Source organism: Tinamus guttatus, unplaced genomic scaffold (genome assembly GCF_059628265.1).
Source record: "Tinamus guttatus ecotype Peru unplaced genomic scaffold, ASM5962826v1 Tinamus_guttatus_pri_ptg000033l, whole genome shotgun sequence".
NCBI lineage: Eukaryota > Metazoa > Chordata > Aves > Tinamiformes > Tinamidae > Tinamus > Tinamus guttatus.
This window is the reverse complement of record NW_028288567.1, coordinates 4629185-4649711: the sequence shown is the minus strand read 5'-3', so window position 1 is coordinate 4649711 and position 20527 is coordinate 4629185. Positions and strand designations below refer to the sequence as shown.

The 20527-nt window shown below is 37.1% G+C and overlaps 1 protein-coding gene across 7 annotated transcripts in view; it reads left to right on the top strand.

Annotated features, from left to right (window-relative positions):
• EPRS1 (glutamyl-prolyl-tRNA synthetase 1) overlaps nt 1-17599 on the top strand; it is a 34989-nt gene extending 17390 nt beyond the window's left edge. For 2 of the 7 annotated variants that reach the window (XM_088531970.1, XM_088531962.1), the window contains 22 exons: nt 291-401; nt 1996-2132; nt 2828-3035; nt 3395-3507; nt 4081-4198; nt 4295-4669; nt 5814-6044; nt 6720-6968; nt 7571-7801; nt 8137-8402; nt 9615-9666; nt 10487-10696; nt 10803-10875; nt 11681-11760; nt 12101-12202; nt 12945-13100; nt 13204-13401; nt 13798-13971; nt 14711-14871; nt 15328-15406; nt 16926-16990; nt 17236-17599. In XM_088531970.1, coding sequence (XP_088388096.1) covers nt 291-401; nt 1996-2132; nt 2828-3035; nt 3395-3507; nt 4081-4198; nt 4295-4669; nt 5814-6044; nt 6720-6968; nt 7571-7801; nt 8137-8402; nt 9615-9666; nt 10487-10696; nt 10803-10875; nt 11681-11760; nt 12101-12202; nt 12945-13100; nt 13204-13401; nt 13798-13971; nt 14711-14871; nt 15328-15406; nt 16926-16990; nt 17236-17386 — 3540 coding nt within the window. In that variant the 3' untranslated portion in view covers nt 17387-17599. The remainder of the gene's footprint in view (nt 1-290; nt 402-1995; nt 2133-2827; nt 3036-3394; nt 3508-4080; nt 4199-4294; nt 4670-5813; nt 6045-6719; nt 6969-7570; nt 7802-8136; nt 8403-9614; nt 9667-10486; nt 10697-10802; nt 10876-11680; nt 11761-12100; nt 12203-12944; nt 13101-13203; nt 13402-13797; nt 13972-14710; nt 14872-15327; nt 15407-16925; nt 16991-17235) is intronic. The other 5 variants (XM_088531983.1, XM_088531977.1, XM_088531992.1 and 2 more) reach the window with 3 other exon arrangements.
• The last annotated feature ends 2928 nt before the right edge of the window (nt 17600-20527 follow it).

Below are 20527 nucleotides of genomic sequence, written 5' to 3'. Positions count from 1 at the left end.
TAGCCCATAATTTTGGGTGCTTCTGGCATTGGTAGTATGGAATCCATAGTTTTTACTCAAAGTATTTCAGTAAAGGTGGGAAATAGGGAAATACTACTTCTCTTTTCTCACTTGTCTTTTTTATAGTTTTGGATTCAGTTAACATTAAAGCAAACAATAAAACAATGCAGTAACACAAAGAATACCAATTAATACTCCTTTTGTTGTTTTTTCTATAACTTTTTATTTCTGACACTGTCCTAGTCAAGATTCTCCTCACTCTTTTTTTTTTTTTTTTTTTTTTTTGGTAGGTTATAGACCCAGTAGCTCCTCGGTACACTGCTTTACTGAAAGATGCAGTGGTCCCAGTAAATGTTCCTGAAGCTCAAGAGGAGATGAAAGAAGTGGCAAAACATCCAAAGGTTCTCATTTTACTCTACGTTTAACTCTCCTGTACTGCAGAACAGTAAGGGTGGAAGTACCTTGGGTTAGAGCAGTCAGCAAGTTTTAACTTGCTTGGACCACATGAGGTGAAAACAGGCTGCATTTTCCTTAGAAAACTGTCAAAAAATATACAATTAAACATGTGTGCTCAGTTAGGAGAATGATAGAGGAAATTGCTTTTGCAAATGTATACAGTTTGCATAGACAAAGCTATGTTGAAAGGTGCCTCTAGGGGGTTGCAGAGGAAATTGAGTGTACAGTGATTTTCGTGACTGATTTTATTACTGTTTGTATTTGTAAATAGTGCCAGAGAGAAGTTTAAATATAAAATGTAAATCAAGTTTATGGTTATCATGCAGTAGATACTGCTTATCAGTAAGAGCAAGTCATTAGTGGAGTTTTTCCTTAATAGCTTATAGAATTAGACTTGTGTAGGGAAGTGAAGTATTAAATATTGACACTCTGAAAAGAAGTTCAGTAAACAGAATGATACCTCTTAAGGAGGAGGATGTGTTACTGATGCAAATTTATTTGATTAGGAAGGATGTTTTCCTATGAGCATGACATCTCAAATTACACTTCACTGAAAGCCTCTCTTGGGTATCATACCTCTACTGAGAAACAAGTAAATGTTACTGAGTTTTTATCCTGCTTCACTGATTGTCACAGTTTGTTATGTCTGGGAGGTAAAAGCCTAGATTGCCTTTTTTCCTGTGGCAGATTAGCAAGGGGAAAGGTTTTGAATAGTTACAGGTGTGAATAGCACTTCCTTAAGAAGCAAAAGATCAAAAGGTTTTGTCAAATGCAAACTTGCATGTTCAAGTATTGAGATATTGAAAATGCTGCTTCCTGTGCTTAATGAAATAAGTTATGACCGGAATAAACAACCTTCAAACTCCTAATTGTTGCTGTTTAACTGAAATTGCCCACAGAAAACTCCTAGCTGTTTTCCTTATTCTTAAAAATAATCACCTCCATTGTTTTAGTGCGTTAAAGCTGAATATTTTTGATGTTTTAACTGCTAATCATTTTGAAATATTACCTTAAAAATCTATGCAGTTAAAAGAAGGTGATTGTTATACCTGGTTTTGTATTAGCTATGTAAAGAAAAAAATGAAAATGAGAGTTATGATGCTTCTTTTTAAAGAGAATTTGCAAAGTGAAATGAAAACTTGAGTTAAACTTGCTTAGTTTTTACTTGTGAAATCTTAAATATGTGTGGACCTTAAAGAAACAGGACTTGCTATGAATTGTCTTGGTTTTAGCACAGGATATATATATATATATGTATATATATGTGTGTGTGTGTGTGTATATGTGTATATATATATTAATTTTTGAGTGAACTGTCAGATCTAGGCATGCAGGGCACGTTAACAAGATGCCTAAGAGAATATTTAGAACGACTACTCTACTGTAGCTTTCCATGACTGTTTCCATTCCTGTTATTCCTAAACTTTATTCATAAATAACAATTTTTAAACTTTCACAAGTTTTTAACAAGTCTGTGTTAAGTATGGCCGGCTTACCTAGTAACAGTGTCTCCTTTGAAATCAAAATCTTTATTTGCAGAATGCTGATGTTGGCTTGAAACCTGTGTGGTACGGCTCCAGAGTGCTGATTGAGGGGGCAGATGCAGAGACGCTAGCAGAGGGGGAAGTGGTTACATTCATTAACTGGGGCAACATTATCATCACTAAATTAAACAGGTAACAAATACTGGAAGTTAAATTTGAATTTGCTTTTCCTCTTTTTTATTTTTAAGAGGTAATTTGTAACTGTACAACACTCTTATATATCCTGTAGCATGTATATCCTATATAGCTTGAAACATAGCACAAAATACAGCATATTTTGCTGCTGATATGAGTCTGATATCACCAGCCGATCCTGATACTGAATGTACCTCTCATCCATTTTTCTACACCAGTTCCATTGGTCCTTACAGTGTGAAATAACATTTTCAGGCAGAAAAAAACCATTGGGAATATAATGAATTCCTTCCTGTAATGTTCAACCTGTAATGTACCTGCTTCTGTATACTGAGAATCGAAGCCTGTCAACAATTTCAGTTAGAGAGCTGTTTAAGGGGAGAGGGGCAATGTCCTCATAAGTATCTTGGAAACGGTCATGTGTGTAAACACTGGCAGAATGAGGTGAGCTTGGATAGAGAACATAAACCAAACTAGCAGAGATTTTTTTCCATGTTCTTTACTGTCTTGTGATATCAGGGAAAACCATACTAAGTGAGCATTTCAACAACACACCTTATGATTTCCTGCGTCTCCCATATTTCAAAAATGAACAGTTAACAACTGTTTTTATTTGTTGTTTTGATGATCTGTAGTATGGAATGAGATTAAATTACCTAGGTTTTGCTCTTGTTATTTATATCTTCTGATAGGAATTCAAGTGGAAAAATTGTGTCCATTGATGCCAAGTTGAACTTAGAAAATAAGGACTTCAAAAAAACCACCAAGATCACTTGGTTAGCAGAAACTCCACGTGCACCTCTCATCCCAACTGTCTGTGTTAATTATGAGCATCTGATCACTAAGCCAGTTCTAGGTAAAGATGAAGATTTCAAGCAATTTATCAACCGAAATAGCAAGGTAACTTTTCTTCCCTTTATTGCCCAAAGATTAGTTTTCTTTTGCCATCACTATCTCTGATAACTTTTCAGACAGTAAGATTTTGTTTGTCAAACATGCAAATCATGTTCTGATATTTCTAGCTTCTATATCTTCAATTTAACCTTTCATAATTACTAAACGAAAATGTAATTGATACTTATCCAGGCATTACCTGACCTGCATTCTTGTGATACAGTGTCTCCATAGAATTAATTGTTCTGCTTCCCTTGGGATTAACCAGCACTTAAGACTAGCACTTTTCTTCAACAACTCTACCTTATTTCTTACAATTTCTTGTGCTCAGTTAGATTTGTACTGATTTCTTTTAACTTTTATAGCAAGAAGAACTGATGTTAGGTGATCCTTGCCTTAAGGAGTTAAAAAAAGGAGACATCATACAGCTTCAGAGGAGAGGATTCTTTATTTGTGATCAACCCTATGAGCCAGTGAGGTAAGCTGCCTAAGAATGGCTTGTGCGGATACAGAGTTTGCCTTTAGTTGCTTGTTTTAATGTTTTCACACATGTATTGGCAGGAGTAATATTGCCTACAGACAATTTCCCATTTATCCCCTTTCTCTGGATTATTCTTCTGAACTGGCATGGCTTTTGGTTTGTATGATCCTGTCTCTTCCAACTGACTAAACTGAGCATAGCGCTAAAGGGAAAAGGTTTCCTTGTTATGATTTTAAGTATGTGAACTTAAAAATAATGTTACGTAATGAACAGATGTTTGTCCAATTAAAGCATACACATACTGTTTCATTTTAACAGCTCTCTTGCAAGCTACCAAACATTTAAATCACACTGCAGTTTTGCACAGTGCTACAATATTAATTCCTGTACATAACAGAAATCAATGCAAATCCTCAATTAACTAAAGTCTGGTGACTACAGTTGTGTACAAAGATAAATCAGGAACATCTTATAGGAAGTGTAGAACATTTGTTTCAAACATTGTGTCTTGTTTTTCTCTTACTGCTGTGGCATAATGTATCAGGTGTGAGGTTTTTAATTTCTTTTTAGTCCCTATAGCTGTAAAGAGGCCCCGTGCATTTTGATTTACATCCCTGATGGGCACACTAAGGAGATGCCAACATCTGGGTCAAAAGAGAAGAGCAAAGCTGAGACTGCGAAGAAAGAGGTAGACTTGCTTTTTAGGAAAGTGTCATAAAATGTGTTACTGTAAAAGATTGTCATGCTTAATACAATTTTTATTTTATGTTTTTCTTCTTTGAAGGCTAGCTCAGCTGTTAAAGGAAAGTCTGTTCAACTTGATAATGCCTCTACTCCAAGCTGTACTGCACCTGAAGATCCCTTGGTCATTTACAACAGAGTGGCTGCACAGGGAGATGCAGTTCGTGACTTGAAAGCTAAGAAGGCAGCAAAGGAAGATATTGATAAAGCTGTGAAACAGTTGCTGGCCTTGAAAGCAGAATACAAAGAGAAGACAGGCCAGGAGTATAAGCCTGGGAATCCTCCAGCATCTGTATCTGAACAGAGTGTTTCTTCAAAGCTTGAGATCTCTGGTACCATGGATAGCAAAGCTCTGTATGATAAAGTAGCAGAGCAAGGAGAAGTGGTCCGAAAACTGAAGGCCGAGAAAGCATCTAAGGTGTTTGGTTAAACCAATATTTTTGTTTGGGTTTTCTGTAGCCACTTGTCCTCTGCTTCTGGAGGTGAATGGGTGCATGTGGCTCCATAGTGATGGTTATGTTGACTGGGCTGTTTTCTGTCATTACCTGTTTGGTTTTTCTTTTCCAATTGTCATCTTTTGGCTGGTCACATATGACAAAATTACTGTTAGTACAGATGAAGATGTAAGTAAATACCTACGTTGCTTTAGGCAGCTGTTCTGAAATGTGGACAGGACTTGCCCCACAATGTGAGTTTAAGCATTTGAATTTGGTCCTTGAAATTGAAACATTTTGCAATATTTTTTTAAAGTTTTTTAACAGTGAGGGTGACAGAGCACTGGAACAGGCTGCCCAGAGAGGTTGTGGAGTCTCCTTCTCTGGAGATCTTCAAAACCCGCTTGGATGCAGTCCTGTGCCACGTGCTCTAGGTGACCCTGCGTGTGCAGGGGGGTTGGACTAGATGACCTCTAGAGGTCCCTTCCAACCTTAAGCATTCTATGATTCTATGATTTTACTGAATATGGTCAAACTGTGAGACTTCACAGGAGTGACTTGCTATTTGAAACTTTTTTTTTTTTTTTTACACTTAAAAAAAAAAAGTATGTGTTTATATACACACTCATGATATGATATATAGACATTCTGAAGACATCATCATGGCCAAAGAATTTATTGAGCACATGAAACACTAAGCATAGGAACCATAGCTCCCAATAGATGTTTTTTCTGCTCTTTCCAATGCAGAGCAAGAAAAGACATGAACTAATAAACATGTGCGAACACGTGCTTGGTGCTTACATACTTTTATGATGCCACCAAGAGACTGTTGTCAAAAATCTCTGTAAAGGGAGAACCTAAACTAATTAGTGTTGAAATTTTGTTTAGACCAATTACAGTTGTGTATCACAATATCACATAACAGGGCATACTTGGTTATAATTTGCAAATAGTAGAGAAAACATCTTTAAACATCTAAATGGTAAAGAAAATGGAATAGGTGTCCATAAACTGAGAGTCTTTTCATGGAAATACTTAAGGTGTACTTCAGAGTCGCATGTGTCTACATCCATGCCATGTTCTTTCTTCTTTTTCCCCCCCCTTTCCTTTTTCTTTCTGCTTCAGGATCAGATAGGTGCTGCTGTGGAAGTCCTTTTATCCCTAAAAGCAGAATATAAACAACAGACAGGCCAGGAATATAAACCTGGAAACCCACCTGTGGTATTTGTCCCTGCTCAGTCTTCTCCTGTTTGTACCTCTCCATCCGCGTGTCTGGTAGAGAGCAAATCTCTGTACAGCAAAGTGGCTGAACAAGGCGACGTAGTCCGCAAGCTGAAATCAGAGAAGGCTTCCAAGGTACAATGACAGGGAATGTTTCTGAGGGGAATGTTCTCAGGGTAAACTGAACCCTCAGTGTAGCCTTTATGAAATTTGAAGAGCAAGGTATAAACTTAACTTTTATGAAGTGCCTGCACTAATTCTCCTAAGCTGTTATGGCTGCTTTCACCACTTTTGCAATAGTGCATGGAGAACCCAGAGAGGAGTTTTGGGTGTTGTTTTTAATGGTACAAGCGGAGTGAAGGGGTATGTGTGCAGTAACTTGGAAAAAAGAGCTGTAACTTGAAGACTAGGTGGACAGGAATGAGTATGATAGTTCGATAGTGTCCAGAAATAATACTTGATTCAGAATCTGAATCTTTGCTCCCTTTCTTCAGGGTAGAAATCCATGACTGCTGTAACTGCATGGAACTAAGCTGCATGGGAGCTTAGGGCACAGAAGCCAGTCCCTACCTATACTGCCAGATTAGGTCCTTCAGTATGGAACTTGCAGGTATTTTGGTTAAAAAGTTAAGTTACAGAGTTCAGTACTTGACCATCCAGAGCTAACATGTTAGCAGGAGTTGAATTGCAGCGGCTGTTAGTGCTGTTCCTAGTAAAGGTTGTGTTATCACAGCTGTTGTGTTGCATCTATGTTGTTTCTATATTTGTCTACAACTGCTTTTTTTTTTTTTATCCTCTTTCTTGCTTCAGGAACAAATAGATGAGGCTGTGAAAGTTCTTTTAAATCTAAAAGCAGAATATAAACAAAAGACAGGTCAAGAATACAAGCCTGGAAATCCACCTTCAGCTCTTCCCTGTGCACCTTCTCCTGCACTTCTGTCTTCTGTATGCTGCAGTAACTTGGCATCCTGTAGCTTAGTGGATGACAGAGCACTTTATGATAACGTAGCTGAACAAGGGGAAGTGGTACGCAGGCTCAAAGCAGAGAAAGCTTCCAAGGTACAATAGGAAAGAGTCATCAGTTGAAAGTGTTACCACGTTTTGCCACTGGGTGGAAATCTTTCACCAACTAATGATCAAACACTGTCCAAACACCCTTCATGTCATAGCTCAGTTGTCAAACTTGCATACTCTGGTGTGGAAGCGAGCGTGAGACGAATCTGTTTTCAGGAGCTGCTGATTTTTGTCTGTAAAATTTATATTTTGCAGAATTAATTTTTCTGAAGGAGGAGGAAAAAAGAAAACTTAAAATGTTCTCGAATGTAGATTCTGCTGTAATTGTCATTAAGAAATTGAAGCTAGCCAGGCGGGGCAAGGAGAGAGTTCTGCTAGAATGCGATAGCTCCCAAGCATGCTTCTGTTGTTTGGGGGAAAGCTTCCTTTAACTACACAGAGATAGCTGTTACCACCGTCCTCCTTCTGTTTTGAAGCACTATTCCTAGAGTGTGGTGTTTGTTTGTGTTGTGGGTTTTTTTTGTGTGTGTGTGTGTTTCCAGTGTTCTGGCTAAGTGTTCTTAGCCAGAAAACTTTTTTTTTTTTTTTTTAAGTCGACTGTCTTTTCAATACTCACCAGTGCATCTTCCTATTTGTCCTCCATATAGGATGAAATAGATGAAGCAGTAAAACTCCTTCTTTCTCTAAAAGCTGACTATAAGGAAAAGACTGGCCAGGACTACAAGCCAGGACATCCACCAGTGGCCCAAGCTGCTTTGCCCCAAAAATCAACCGTAGAACCTGGTGGTGCAGACACAGCTGAAGCTAAAGCTCTGTTTAATAAGGTAGCTCTTCAAGGAGAAGAAGTCAGGAGGCTGAAATCAGAGAAAGTGGAAAAGGTAAAGATATAATTATACTATAATAAAAAATGTAATATATTCAGTTCTAAAATCTGTCTGAGATTAACCATCATTATAGGAATTAGAAGTCATCATTCAGAATAGGTAACACTTGGATTCTGCGATGCAAAATGTACTTTAAAAAAAAAATTGGTCAAAAGTGAACATCAAAATGTTAATGTTCTTAAATACATAGTAACTTGTACAAAGATTTCTTCTCCAACACTGTATAGATGTCCGTAATACCATGCATAGGTCCCTTTTATTCTCATGACAGATTTATTTTATTCCTGAGATTGCTATATAGATTTCTCTCCTTTTGTATGTTCTTCAAGGATAAGATAGATGCTGCTGTTAAGGAACTTCTTCAGTTGAAGGCCCAGTACAAGTCTCTTACTGGAGTTGATTATAAACCAGTGTCAACTAGTAGTGCTGATGACAAAGACAAGAAGAAGAAAGAGAAAGAGAACAAGTCTGAAAAGCAGAGTAAGCAACAGAAGCAAAATGATGGCCCCAAAAAAGAGCCTTTGCAAGGACCAAGTGGTAGTGAGCTCTCCTCAAGTGGATCAGGAGAAGGTCAAGGCCCTAAGAAACAAACCAGGTAAAGATTTGATCTTTAATCTGTTCACTAGAAACCTAAACCATTTACCTCTATTTAGGTTTAGAGAGCTTTGTAAGCCTCTAATTTCGGCTGAAAGCATGGACAGCAAGCAAAAGCAAGTTACCAGCATTTAGTTAGTCAGCTGCATCTCAGTGTCCTACTGAGGAAAATAGACATAGCCTGTAGAAAAGGCAAAACACAGCCTGTTATTGAGGCTCAGCTCGCTGTATATTAGGATCTTGGTATGATTCACTGTTTCCTTCAGCAAATGAGCTGTTTTGTCTTGGAGAATAAAACCCTGGGGAAAACGAAGCCTTATGTTAGTTTTATTTTACCAGGGTTTGCAAAATATATCCTGCAAACACCATATGTATGTGTCCCAGCTCAGAGCAGGGCTGTTGTTGCTTGTCTTGGAATTCTCCAGTGGTGTTTCCAGTGCATCCCCTTTCCTGCTCTCATCCCAAAAGTTTAGCAACTTGCTGTTTCAGATAGGGTTATTATATGTTAGAGGCAGAGATGTTACTTTATACAGAAATTATGCAAGTAAAATTCATTTCATGCCCTTAAAACTTATATAGATACAGAGTTATGTAAGCTTTACTTTTGCCTATTGTTATTTGTTAAAAGTAGAGGCACCTTAGGCAACTACAAGATGGCAAGATCTTGTAGTTTTACTAGTTCTCTTTATTTTGATGGTAGGGTCAGTCTTCTGTCTTAAACAGAATGACTGACATATTTAAACAAACAGCAAATTCAAGTTGCATGTGTTTCCTGAAACTGTAGCAACAGGTTAGATAAGAGATTTTAAACATACAGAGTGAAAGAGCTTGCACACAGGTCTGGCAGCCTTATGTTCTTATTGGAGGTACCTCCTGTTTTTTTTTTTTTTTTTTTTTTTTTTTTAAAGCATCAGCATGAAGTTCTTGATGTAGCAATTATGAGAGGAATTAGCAGAGTCCAAGCAGAAATTAAGCTGTTTTTTTCGGAAATACTCCTGTAAGCCACGACAAGCAAATACTAGCATACATGACCTAATTCATACTGAACTGTCATTAAAAAATGCGAGGGCTGATGAGAAGAATTTCGTTTTATGAAGTAAAATGTTCCATTTCCACACCATCCCCTCCTCATCCTCCCTATTTCTTTTTAATATAAATTACACTGGTAAATGCTCTACACAGCACAGATCTGGTTCTTTTTCAATATCCCCAGGCTGGGTCTAGAAGCTAAAAAGGAAGAAAATCTTGCAGACTGGTTCTCTCAGGTAAGTGAACATGAGTTTGAATTAAATAATTTATTGTCTTATGCATTCAGGTCAGTTTTGTCTTTTTTTACTGTAAAACAAAGTGCTGCTTCTTTTTTTATTTCTTTTCTTGCTATTGTGGTCTTAAATAGAAAATCCTAGATTGAAGCAGTGAATAAATTTAGGAAGCTGTGAAAAGGATAAGTGGCATCTACTTCACACACACACCCTTCTATCTCCCCTCTCCCTTACATTCATGAGAATTTATCTTTCATTAAGTGTACATAACTGTAGTGGAGTGATAGGAATTTCACAGACTTGGAGGTTTTATTCCACCTCAAGATGGCGTATAATAAAAGTTAGTATCTGTTAGTATTGAGTGAGTTTAGTGTCTCACGAGGGGTGTATCAACCAAGTATATTTATGAAGGAGTGGTAGGCAGATATTAGTCATGTACATTACCTCTTACTAATAAGATCTTTGCATATACCCAAAGAAAGTAAAATCTTTTCTGACACAAGCTAGAAACAGTTCATAGGAAGGAACATTTTGATGGGTATGGAAATTAGCTTCTATTGCTTACTTGGATTCATTAAATTGAATTTTAATTTAGGAGTTTAAATTATCCAAATATATTATTAAGCTTAGTATTTCTGTTTAACTTTTCTCAGTTATGGATGGCAATCATGTTCTGAAAGCATATCTTTGCTAACTTTCGCAGCATAAAGAGTCTACTTATAGCTAGGAAACATTTCTTGTGTTGCATGCCATCAGACTTGAAGTATTGAATGTTTTTTGTGCCTGAAATTGAAGCTTCATTATCTAAATAACATTTTGAAAGGTGATCACAAAAGCGGAGATGATTGAATACTATGATGTGAGCGGCTGCTATGTTCTTCGCCCTTGGGCCCATTCTATTTGGGAAGCTATCAAGGACTTCTTTGATGCAGAGATTAAGAAACTTGGAGTGGAAAACTGTTACTTCCCCATGTTTGTGTCCCAGGCTGCACTGGAGAAGGAGAAGTCTCATATTGCTGACTTCGCTCCTGAGGTACATTTCAAAATATTTCTTCAGTCTGAATACAAGAAAATTTAGTCTGCAAATGAGTATGAAAGCAAATTTTCTATAAACTTGTTTTGTTTTGTTTTTCCTTTAGGTTGCTTGGGTCACAAGATCTGGGAAAACAGAGCTGGCTGAACCTATTGCCATACGTCCCACAAGTGAAACAGGTAGACTTCTTTTGATGCTTTTTGCTTGTAAAGAAAACAGTAGCTGGTATAGCATGACTAAATACAACTTTTCCACTGCTAAACAGGAATTCCTTTTGAAAAGTAGAAGCACAGAATGTAGAATGTTCTCTACACTTTATCAAAATGTTCTAAAAAAAAAAAAAACGCTACTTGCTACAAATTTCAAATACACTATAAATTCCCTCAAATCTACTTTTATCTTGTATTTCAGAATCACTCTAGGAATTTATCCATTAGAATACTGAAGTCTGACTTCCTTTAAATGAAAAAAATGTTTGGTTTTAGTATTGTTATAAGAAAATCTCTTCATCTCATAATTCATTTCATTTTTTCCATGTATTTTATCTACTGCTGTGAAGCTAACTTCTTTAAACTTTCCTTTAAGAAATAAATATTTCAAGACATTTAGTGGGTGAGTTTATTTGAAACAGATATGATATAGTGTCCTCAAATCTCTTGAGGTCAGAGAATTTTTATCTGTAAACCTAGACATATTTACAAACTCTAAGAACTGATTCAAATGTAGCATTGTAAGATACTAAGCTTCAGAGTGTGCTTGGATCTACTCCCTTTATCAAGCCAAAACCAAGTAAACTGTTTTTCAGGATGAATATACAGGATGAAATTAAAATATCACTTTTAGTGACTGTGTGTCAAGACAAAGTATGCTTTAAATGGAAGTAAAATGTAGAAGTGTAATGTTAAGGTTCTGTGTAACAAAAGAAAGTTTTGGGATAAACTGTCCATGTTGTAGAGAAAACCAAAATATGCTTTCTTTTTGCAGTGATGTATCCTGCCTATGCAAAGTGGGTGCAGTCACACAGGGACCTTCCTATCAAGCTTAACCAGTGGTGCAGTGTCGTGGTATGTCAGTATGCTCTCACTGAACTGGTCTACTGTAAGGGCAACCCAGAAAAATTATTCCGTGAGAATATAGCACGGGGGTAGTCATAACCTATGTTTCATGGCAAAAATATGAAGTGACTTATGTGATTTTTTTTTCCACTGTTTTTATTGAAGTGCCCTTTTGTTTTTAAGGGGATATTATTATAGTAAATACAAGTCTGTAAATAATCCCCTTTTTTAACCTTATGAAGAACTTTATAATTTCTGAGCAACATATTTACAGAGGTAGTTTTAAATAATAACAAAGAAACACTTCTGTGTTGAACACACGTTTTAATGATTTGTTTCCCTTTTGCAGCGTTGGGAATTCAAGCATCCCCAGCCTTTCCTTCGCACCCGTGAGTTCCTTTGGCAAGAAGGTCACACAGCATTTGCAACTTATGAAGAAGCAGCAGAGGAGGTAAAAATTAGTGAATATGTTGGCACTTTTGCTTTCAGAAAGTTATCTTACTTTATAGTAACACAAGCAAATCCTTTTACTAGGAACTGGTGGAAATCTATTTCTTTTTCTTTGGGCAGCCTCCTACAAAAAGGAGTTAAGTGAAAGGTTTTCCTTTAAACAAACTTAAATCCAAGGCTTTTTCTCTGTGTGACACTGAAGTGTTTTGGCTGACAGTCTTAACAATTGGATGCAACCAGAACTCAGTTTTTCTTAAATGTAACCTAATGCAGATTTTAGTCAGTTCAAACGACATGCAGTTTGAAGACTGTGATCTTTATAAAGGATGCTTACTTCCCTTAAAAATCAAAATAACTAGTCCACTTCATACTTTTTAGAAATTTTAACACTTCCTTTTCCCAAAGACGTATGTTTCAGAGAATATAATGGAATATCCTTATTTACCTACCATTTATTCAAACATTTAGATGGAAACTAAAACTCAATATAAATTTTGATAGCATAGCATTTCTACAGTGACTCTCTTAGGTTGGATTTATAGTTGCAAATATTTGATTCACAGCATGTAGCTGAAGTTTAAAACTATTGAAGGCTTTTTTTTTAATCAAAATCATGAGAGAATTTTTGATTGTTAAGTATTTCAGTGTCTATTTTTTGTGCTAATGCTTTGTATGTGAAGATATTTCATGATTTAGCAAATGCAAAATGCAAAGTAATTCTTAAGATAGAATGTTCCTCATAGGTAATGCAGATACTTGATCTGTATGCTCAAGTGTATGAAGATCTCCTAGCAATACCTGTTGTGAAAGGAAGGAAGACCGAAAAGGAGAAATTTGCTGGTGGTGACTACACAACCACTGTAGAGGCATTTATATCTGCCAGTGGAAGAGCTATTCAGGTACATTCAGGTGTTAAGAGTATCTGTTTCAGTAAATAGAGCAGGATGAAACCCTTAGACTGATACTTGATAGGCTTAACTTTTCTTTGTGCAACTATTTCAGGGAGCAACCTCACATCATCTGGGACAGAATTTCTCAAAGATGTTTGAAATTGTATTTGAAGATCCCAAAAAACCAGGAGAAAAACAGTTTGCATATCAGAACTCCTGGGGCCTAACAACTCGAACAATTGGTGTAATGACAATGATCCACGGAGATAACATGGGGTTGGTGCTCCCTCCTCGGGTAGCTTCTGTTCAGGTATGTAAAAATGTTCCATAGTGAGTTAAACTATTGTTTCATTTCCCTTCCTGGCTTGGAATTAATGAATATTTCATATTGGGCACCTAGTAGGGATTCTAGGGATGCGCCTAGGGATTAGAGGTATTAGTAGTTGTCTAGTTACAAAAAAGGCAGTGTAAAGTTAATGCACATTATTAGGTTAGCTGCAGATCTCAGGTGCTAGTGGCAGCCTTTGTATTGCATCCATTTAAAATAATGTTAATTATTTCAGTTGGACGAAAAGGGAAACGTGTTACTTCTCAGATCTTGAAAGATATGGCTTGGCTATAGGGCCACAATATTACTTTTAGGTTTTTATAGTAAATAGGAGCTAATTTTCTTATAATGTAAAGTAGATGCCGTGTTATATTGCAGGTTGTAATTATTCCCTGTGGTATCACAAATTCCCTTTCTGAAGAGGACAGAGAGGCTCTGTTGAAGAAATGTAATGAATATCGTAGTAGGCTTCTGAGTGTTAATATCCGTGTACGTGCTGATTTGAGAGACAATTATTCACCTGGCTGGAAGTTCAACCACTGGGAACTTAAGGTATGTTTCTTCTGGCAAATCTTAGAAGCCTGTGTATGGCTACATACACAGATGTGTGTGCTGGGCAGAATAACTTGTGTTTTTCAATTAAATTAAACATATTCAAACAAACAAACAGATTATCTTATACCAGATAATCAGTGATCACCTCTATTAAGGTATTATTTCCTTTAATAGCAATGAAAAAAAGAAAATACCCTGTCTCTACTAGGATATGTGTGTTCAGATTTCCCTTGCCTGTACGTAGGAGACAAGAAATCTGATGGTTTTTATCACCAAAGTTTACAAAGCATGAAGGCTTTACATAAGAAGGCAACTGCCTGTTTACTGTGAAGCTGTCTATGCAATTAATAATGTTCAACAGAACTTGGCTTTAAAATTTATTGCTGATACCCTTGAAAGTGTTTCATACAGGCAGAATTAAAAGGGATTGTTGGATGGACTAGGCTTTTAAATGGTCATGAAAGTCTTAATAAACATTTTGATTTTAAAATTGGATTTGCGCTGTCTGGGATTACTGTATTATTTTTGGTTGTGTTTTAACAGTATGAATTATGTGTTGGCAGAGAGACTGTCTCCAAGCTAGTGAAACAAGCATGAAGTAAAGGTGTAATGCGCAAATAGAAAGAAGAGTGTTCAGATGGGCTGTTTTTTTAAAGACTGCTAAGTTTTGAGAATAAGCATATGAACGTTGTGTTTTAACTGTTTGATATTTTTGTTCATTTGCTTTTTAACAAAGGGTGTTCCAGTCAGGGTTGAAGTGGGACCACGGGACATGAAAAGCCAACAGTTTGTAGCTGTCAGGAGAGACACAGGACAGAAGTTGACTCTTTCTGAACATGAAGCAGAGGACAAACTCAAAGAGATTTTGGAGGAAATCCATGCTAACCTTTACAACAGGTAGGTTGAGAAGTATAGTAAACTGCTGTGCTAGTAGTGCTGTAGTAAAGTGCTGATGCACTTTGCCTATCAGAATAATTTCTCCTTTCTTTGATTCAGAAAGCATATCCTTTCTGCAAAGAAAGGCAAGTTTGGCCTATCTCTTTTGCGATGTTTCATTTTCTTGATTTTTTTTTAATCTATCTGCACTTGGTCAGTATTGAACTGACATGCACAACGCGGTAAATAACGTGAAATCGGCAAGCAGCAGTGTGGAGAACAGTCAGTCTGAAATTATCAAAATTTTATCATTTTGAGGGCAAAACTGATTGAAAGCCATCAGATGCTTAAGAAAGTTCTAATTAATACATGGCTTCACTTGTTGTGACTTAAATTTTATCAATCTGAAACCTTCGTTTATTGCTGAGTGGGGTTATGTGCCTGAAACTATCTCGGCTCGTTGTTTTCTTTCCTTAGAGCTTCTGCAGACCTAAAAAGTCATATGGTGGTGGCTAACAATATGGAAGATTTTCAGAGAGCGCTAGATTCAGGAAAGGTAAGGAAATTCTCCTCATTCCAAAGTCCTGGAAAATGCCTTCACACACTCTGGCCCTTGCAGCTTATCGGGGCTAGAAATTTTACAGCCTATCTATATAATAGTGTTGTTGCCTTTTATTGAATTTTCCCCTCATAATTGGAAAAGGCTCTCTTGTAGAGCTGTCAGATGTTTTTGTGAGGAATGGCATAGGAACAGAAAGCCTTTTCCAGGGTGGCAGCATTCAAAATTCTTAATTGTACATGGCAGATAACAACAGAATGCCTTGAACGACTAAATGCAAAGCGTGAAACGGCAGCATTAAGTGCTGCATTTTTATGAGAAAGCACTTTTTGGAGAGATCAACATAGATATTAAGATAAACTACTGTCATTATTCTAATACAAACAGTGCAAAACACTTGCCAAATCATGTCATAGAGTCCAAGTAAGAGTCTAAAGTACGCCGTACTTACGTCAAAGCTGTTTTACCTTTATGACCTTAGTAGAAGTCATGGGGTTCTTTGAGAGTTGCTGGGAACCAGCAACCTCCTTGGGTTGATGGAAATATAACTGATATGGTGAACAACTGAGCTCTATTGAGCTGTTTTCACAGGGGTGCTGGCATAAGATCTTAACCTTGAAATGTCACCACCCATTGCTTATGAAACTGTATTTATTCAAGTAGAAGCCCCAGGATTGATCATTAAGGCTTTATGTTTTATAAAGAGAGGTTAGGATTTGTATGTACGAATTAGGTCTGCTCTGAAAATTTCAGAATTTTTGATTGACATCCCTTGAGTGCCACTAAATTCAGGGTTATTTTTGTTGAATTTCTAAGAGCTTAATGTGTAAACGATGGTTAGTCTTGACCTTCCATCATACTCTTTTCTCCTTTATTGCACTTTTGAGTCTTTCTGAGTATAGATTGCATCTGATTGTGAACCTCGGAGGAGGAACTAATTTGTCATGGTTATGAAGTTGAGGATAAAGACTTTTTAGATATTCTTGTGCGTAGGTCCTGAAGAAAGAAAGAGCACTGCCTTGTTTTCTTCTGCAAAACTCAGTATAAGTAAAATACTCTGTTTTCAAAGTATGTTTCCATTCCAAGTTAAGGAAACTGAACTCACTTTAGTAATTAATAATCCGTGAACCTAAATTGGGGGAAAAAAAAAAAAGAGGTATGTCACGTTGTGACTGTTTATCTACTCGTATGTGTTGTATGGACAACACTTTGTGGCATCTATTCTGTGACTTCTTCAAACCATACAATATTAGCATTGGCTACAATGTGAGAAGAAATTTGTAAGCTCAGCTACCACTGCTTAATTTCCTGTTGTTGTTTTCTCCATCATATAATTACAACACAAACAATCAGCTCTTTTGAAGTGTGGAGCTGTATGTATAGTTTAGCTCAAGCTGTAAGAAAATTGCAGCAGTATTTATACAAAGTTCTCGAGTAAGTATGAGATCTTAAGGTTTACGAATCTTCCTGAGAAAAAGGATATTTTTAGGTGTATAATTGATTTTTTCCATTTCAGATTGTGCAAATTCCTTTTTGTGGGGAAATCGAGTGTGAGGATTGGATCAAGAAGACCACTGCCAGGTAAAATGTTACTGAACTAGAGGGGATCTACCAAGATCAAACCCAAATGGTTTGAATATAAAACATGAATGTAAGATTCTTTTAGGTGTAACACTTGCATATAGTCCATAAACAAGTAAAGTGCCTTAGTTCTAAAGCTTTCAGACCCGTTAGCATGCTTTGGGGATTTTTTTTTTAATAATACACTTTATTGTACCTTTATTTTAGAATAAATTTATTTATATGTCTTTATGCTGTCATTTCAGGGATCAAGATCTTGAGCCCGGTGCTCCCTCCATGGGAGCAAAAAGCCTCTGCATACCTTTTCAGCCTCTCTGTGAACTGCAGTCCGGGACAAAATGCGTCTGTAGCAAAAACCCTGCTAAGTTCTACACTCTATTTGGTCGTAGTTACTAAATTACTAGTGAAACCACCCTTTCCTTTATCTCTGAATTAAACTTTTTTTAATAAGACTGGAATAGCCCCCAAACTTATCGGTTTTGCAACTTTTTAAATGACTCAAAAAACAAAGCCATAAACCATAAAACCCCTGGTTGTCAGTCTTAGACTAGCAGTAATTCACAGATTTTTCTGTAAACATCTCTAATAAACATGTATTGTGAGCTGTAATGTACCTTGGTCTTTTTTTTTTTTTTTTTTTTTTCTCTGTGTTGCTCAATGGGAAGGATAGAATATTCTTTGCTCTTATCTGTTTTGTTTCTTCTTTTGGGTGTATATAATGTTCTTTTAACTCTGAGGAAGATATATGACATTTTCTCCATCTTCTAGATATGTTTTACAGTACAATATAGGGCATCTACATAAACCGAATAAAACATCTGCTTTTAATTTTGGCTTAAAAGCTTGTATGTTTTTCATTTTTTCAGCCTAGCCACACTGCTATTCTTTTAGGCAAAATGGAAGCTGGATTTCAAAGAGGATAGAATTCAAGAAATATATTAATCCCAACCTAAAACACATTTCAAGGGCGATCTTTAACTAAATGCCAAGTTGGTAGCAAAATATAGGTTAATGTCATTTCTGGTAGACAATTTGCCTGCTCTGTTTCTCTTATCTTACTGACTGGCAGTTACAGCTGTCTCACGGTGATACTGCAATGAGTAAGGCAAAGACAATCTGAAAGGAGGTATTTGCAGTGATAAACTTCTTGTCTGTGGTTGTACGTATACCAAGTTCCATAAAACCCTTTTGCTTTTCCTTCCCTTACTTTGTGTTACTTGAGGAGAAAAGGCTGAGGTTGCAGAGGTACAAAATTATTTGGAAGAAAAAAAAAAGAAAATATGAGATACTGCAGGCAATAAATGCTGCAGTAGCTTGTCAGTAGTACAGGCTTAACTTGTTCTCTGCTTTCCTGTATATTTGGACGCTGTCTACCTAAACCTTTTCCCTGAGGACGTGCGTGAAAACTGAGCAATCAAAAAGTTGAGCCAGTAGAATCATCTCCAGCCTTTTTTCTCTGGACGTTTGTTTAATACCTTCCTGACTTATATATCATTCCCAGATCTTTGGATTTCTCTACTCTTTACAAGTCTGTAAAATGTTTGCCCTTGCATAGATGCATGTGGCCAGCCTTCCTAGTGAAAATGCTGAATATCAACTTGAAGCAGTGGCCTGTCCAGCTTAGGATCACACATCTTGGGATAGTACCACAATGTTTCAAGTGCAAAAATATGAACTAATTTAGATCAACTTGCTCAGAAAGCTCGAGTACTTGGAAATGCCTTGTCCTGAAACATTTTCCTGTTGCATCTCAATCTCATGTTCATCTATCTAGATATTTTTTAACTCTCTAGGCAAAGTCTCCTGGGTGTTTTGGGGGGTGATACTGCAATGCGCACATACATTGTTAACTGAGAAAGAAAGATGAAAGAGGGGTGCTAAAGCTCTTCCAGGCTTGCACCTCGTCTCCAGCACTACCTGGAAGCATGCTTTGAGAAGGAGGGCAAGCAGCAAGGACAACGATGTTGTCCCGCACTCCGCTGCGGCCTTGCCTCCTGCCGCACCTCCCACTGGGTGCTGCAGCAGCTTCCATGAGCTGAGGAACAAGGGACCAAAGAGTACCAAGAAGATAGAGCAGGAAACTGTAATGAGAACTTGAAAGCATTTTTACCTCTCATTAAAACGCTCTGCAACACTGGTCTTTTAAAAATGAGATGCGGAAGCTTGCTAATATGCACAGAACAGGGAAAGGCAAAACTAAATGCAGTCTCTAAAGCTGCAAGCTCATCAACTTGATCAAACAGACAACCTTGAACTGGTTGACTTGATCAAATACAGGGGTAAACATGGTGACAGTGGTGTTTTTTTTTTGTTTGTTTGTTTTGTTTTTTTTTTTTTTAGAACACTTGCTCTCATTCTGCCATGAGTTTATTTGAAGGTAGGGTTTTCAAGGAGGGATAAACATGTTTTCCCTGCCTTTGGAATATTTCCTCCTTCATTTTCCTCCCCCCACCATGTTTTTTCCAAATTATAGTAGGGCTGGAAACATCTGGAATGCTGATGAATCGCCTCCAGATCTGTCTAGTGGCTGAGGAGAGAGATTTTGATTTCAAATACTTGTCCCCCAGAAACACAATCTGAGCTGTCTGTAAAGCCTTATAGAAACACTATTACACTTGCATGAAAACTTCAAAGATCTGTTAGTAAACTGTCCTTGAAAAATTTAATAAATCAATAATTCATTAGAATTAACTAAATTGTGCTTGTTTATAATAGCCCCTTTAGGACTCTCTCTTTCTTACAGTTGCACACTAGCAAATCTTGGTTAAAGAACATAGTACAGTAGCAATGCCTTATAATCTGCTGCTCCCTATTGGCAAAAACGAGCACAGCTCTTCGTTTTGCTGCAGAGGGATTCCTTCGTGTCTCTTGAGCTCGAATTTCGGTAATTTGCAAGACTGGAGTGCTACATCCAACAGGATTTTTGAGAGCTCTGAATGTTGACCTTAGCTTGTTCCCATTAAAGGTAGTGAGAATTTTTTTTAAAAAAATCTCACTTCCCATGCTCTGTAATTCCAGTAATAAAATAATAAAGCAGTTGAGCATCACCCATAGTACATGAGTGAAGAGAAGCAGCAAGTACAGCTCGAGGAAAGTAGTTATGTAGCTGGGGGAGGATGAGGGTGATTCAAACACAAACAAGGGACAGTCTGAGTGCTCTAATTAGCTGTAGCATGTTGCCTTGCTATGCATTCGTTACCAGGACTGCTGGTTTCTTAAAACTGGCCCAAAATTCAAAGCAGATTCTGAAGCTGAAATAGAAGTAGTCATAACTCAGGTGAAAAAAGAAACCTCACGTGCCACCGCTGTAGCACTTTAGCAGTCAAATGAATGGATATTAAATGTTGCAGCTGCAGGCAGGCATTGTTTCTAACAGGCTAGAGTTTGAACATAAGTATTTTGGCCAATTAATCGCCATGAGCAAAAAGAAATAAATAGAAAATTAGGGATGGGAGGTTGAATTTTTGACCTTAAGTGAATTTACCTTGGGAAGTCTAAGGCCAGGAGGGACACTTGGTTGACTCGGGTTATCGCTAT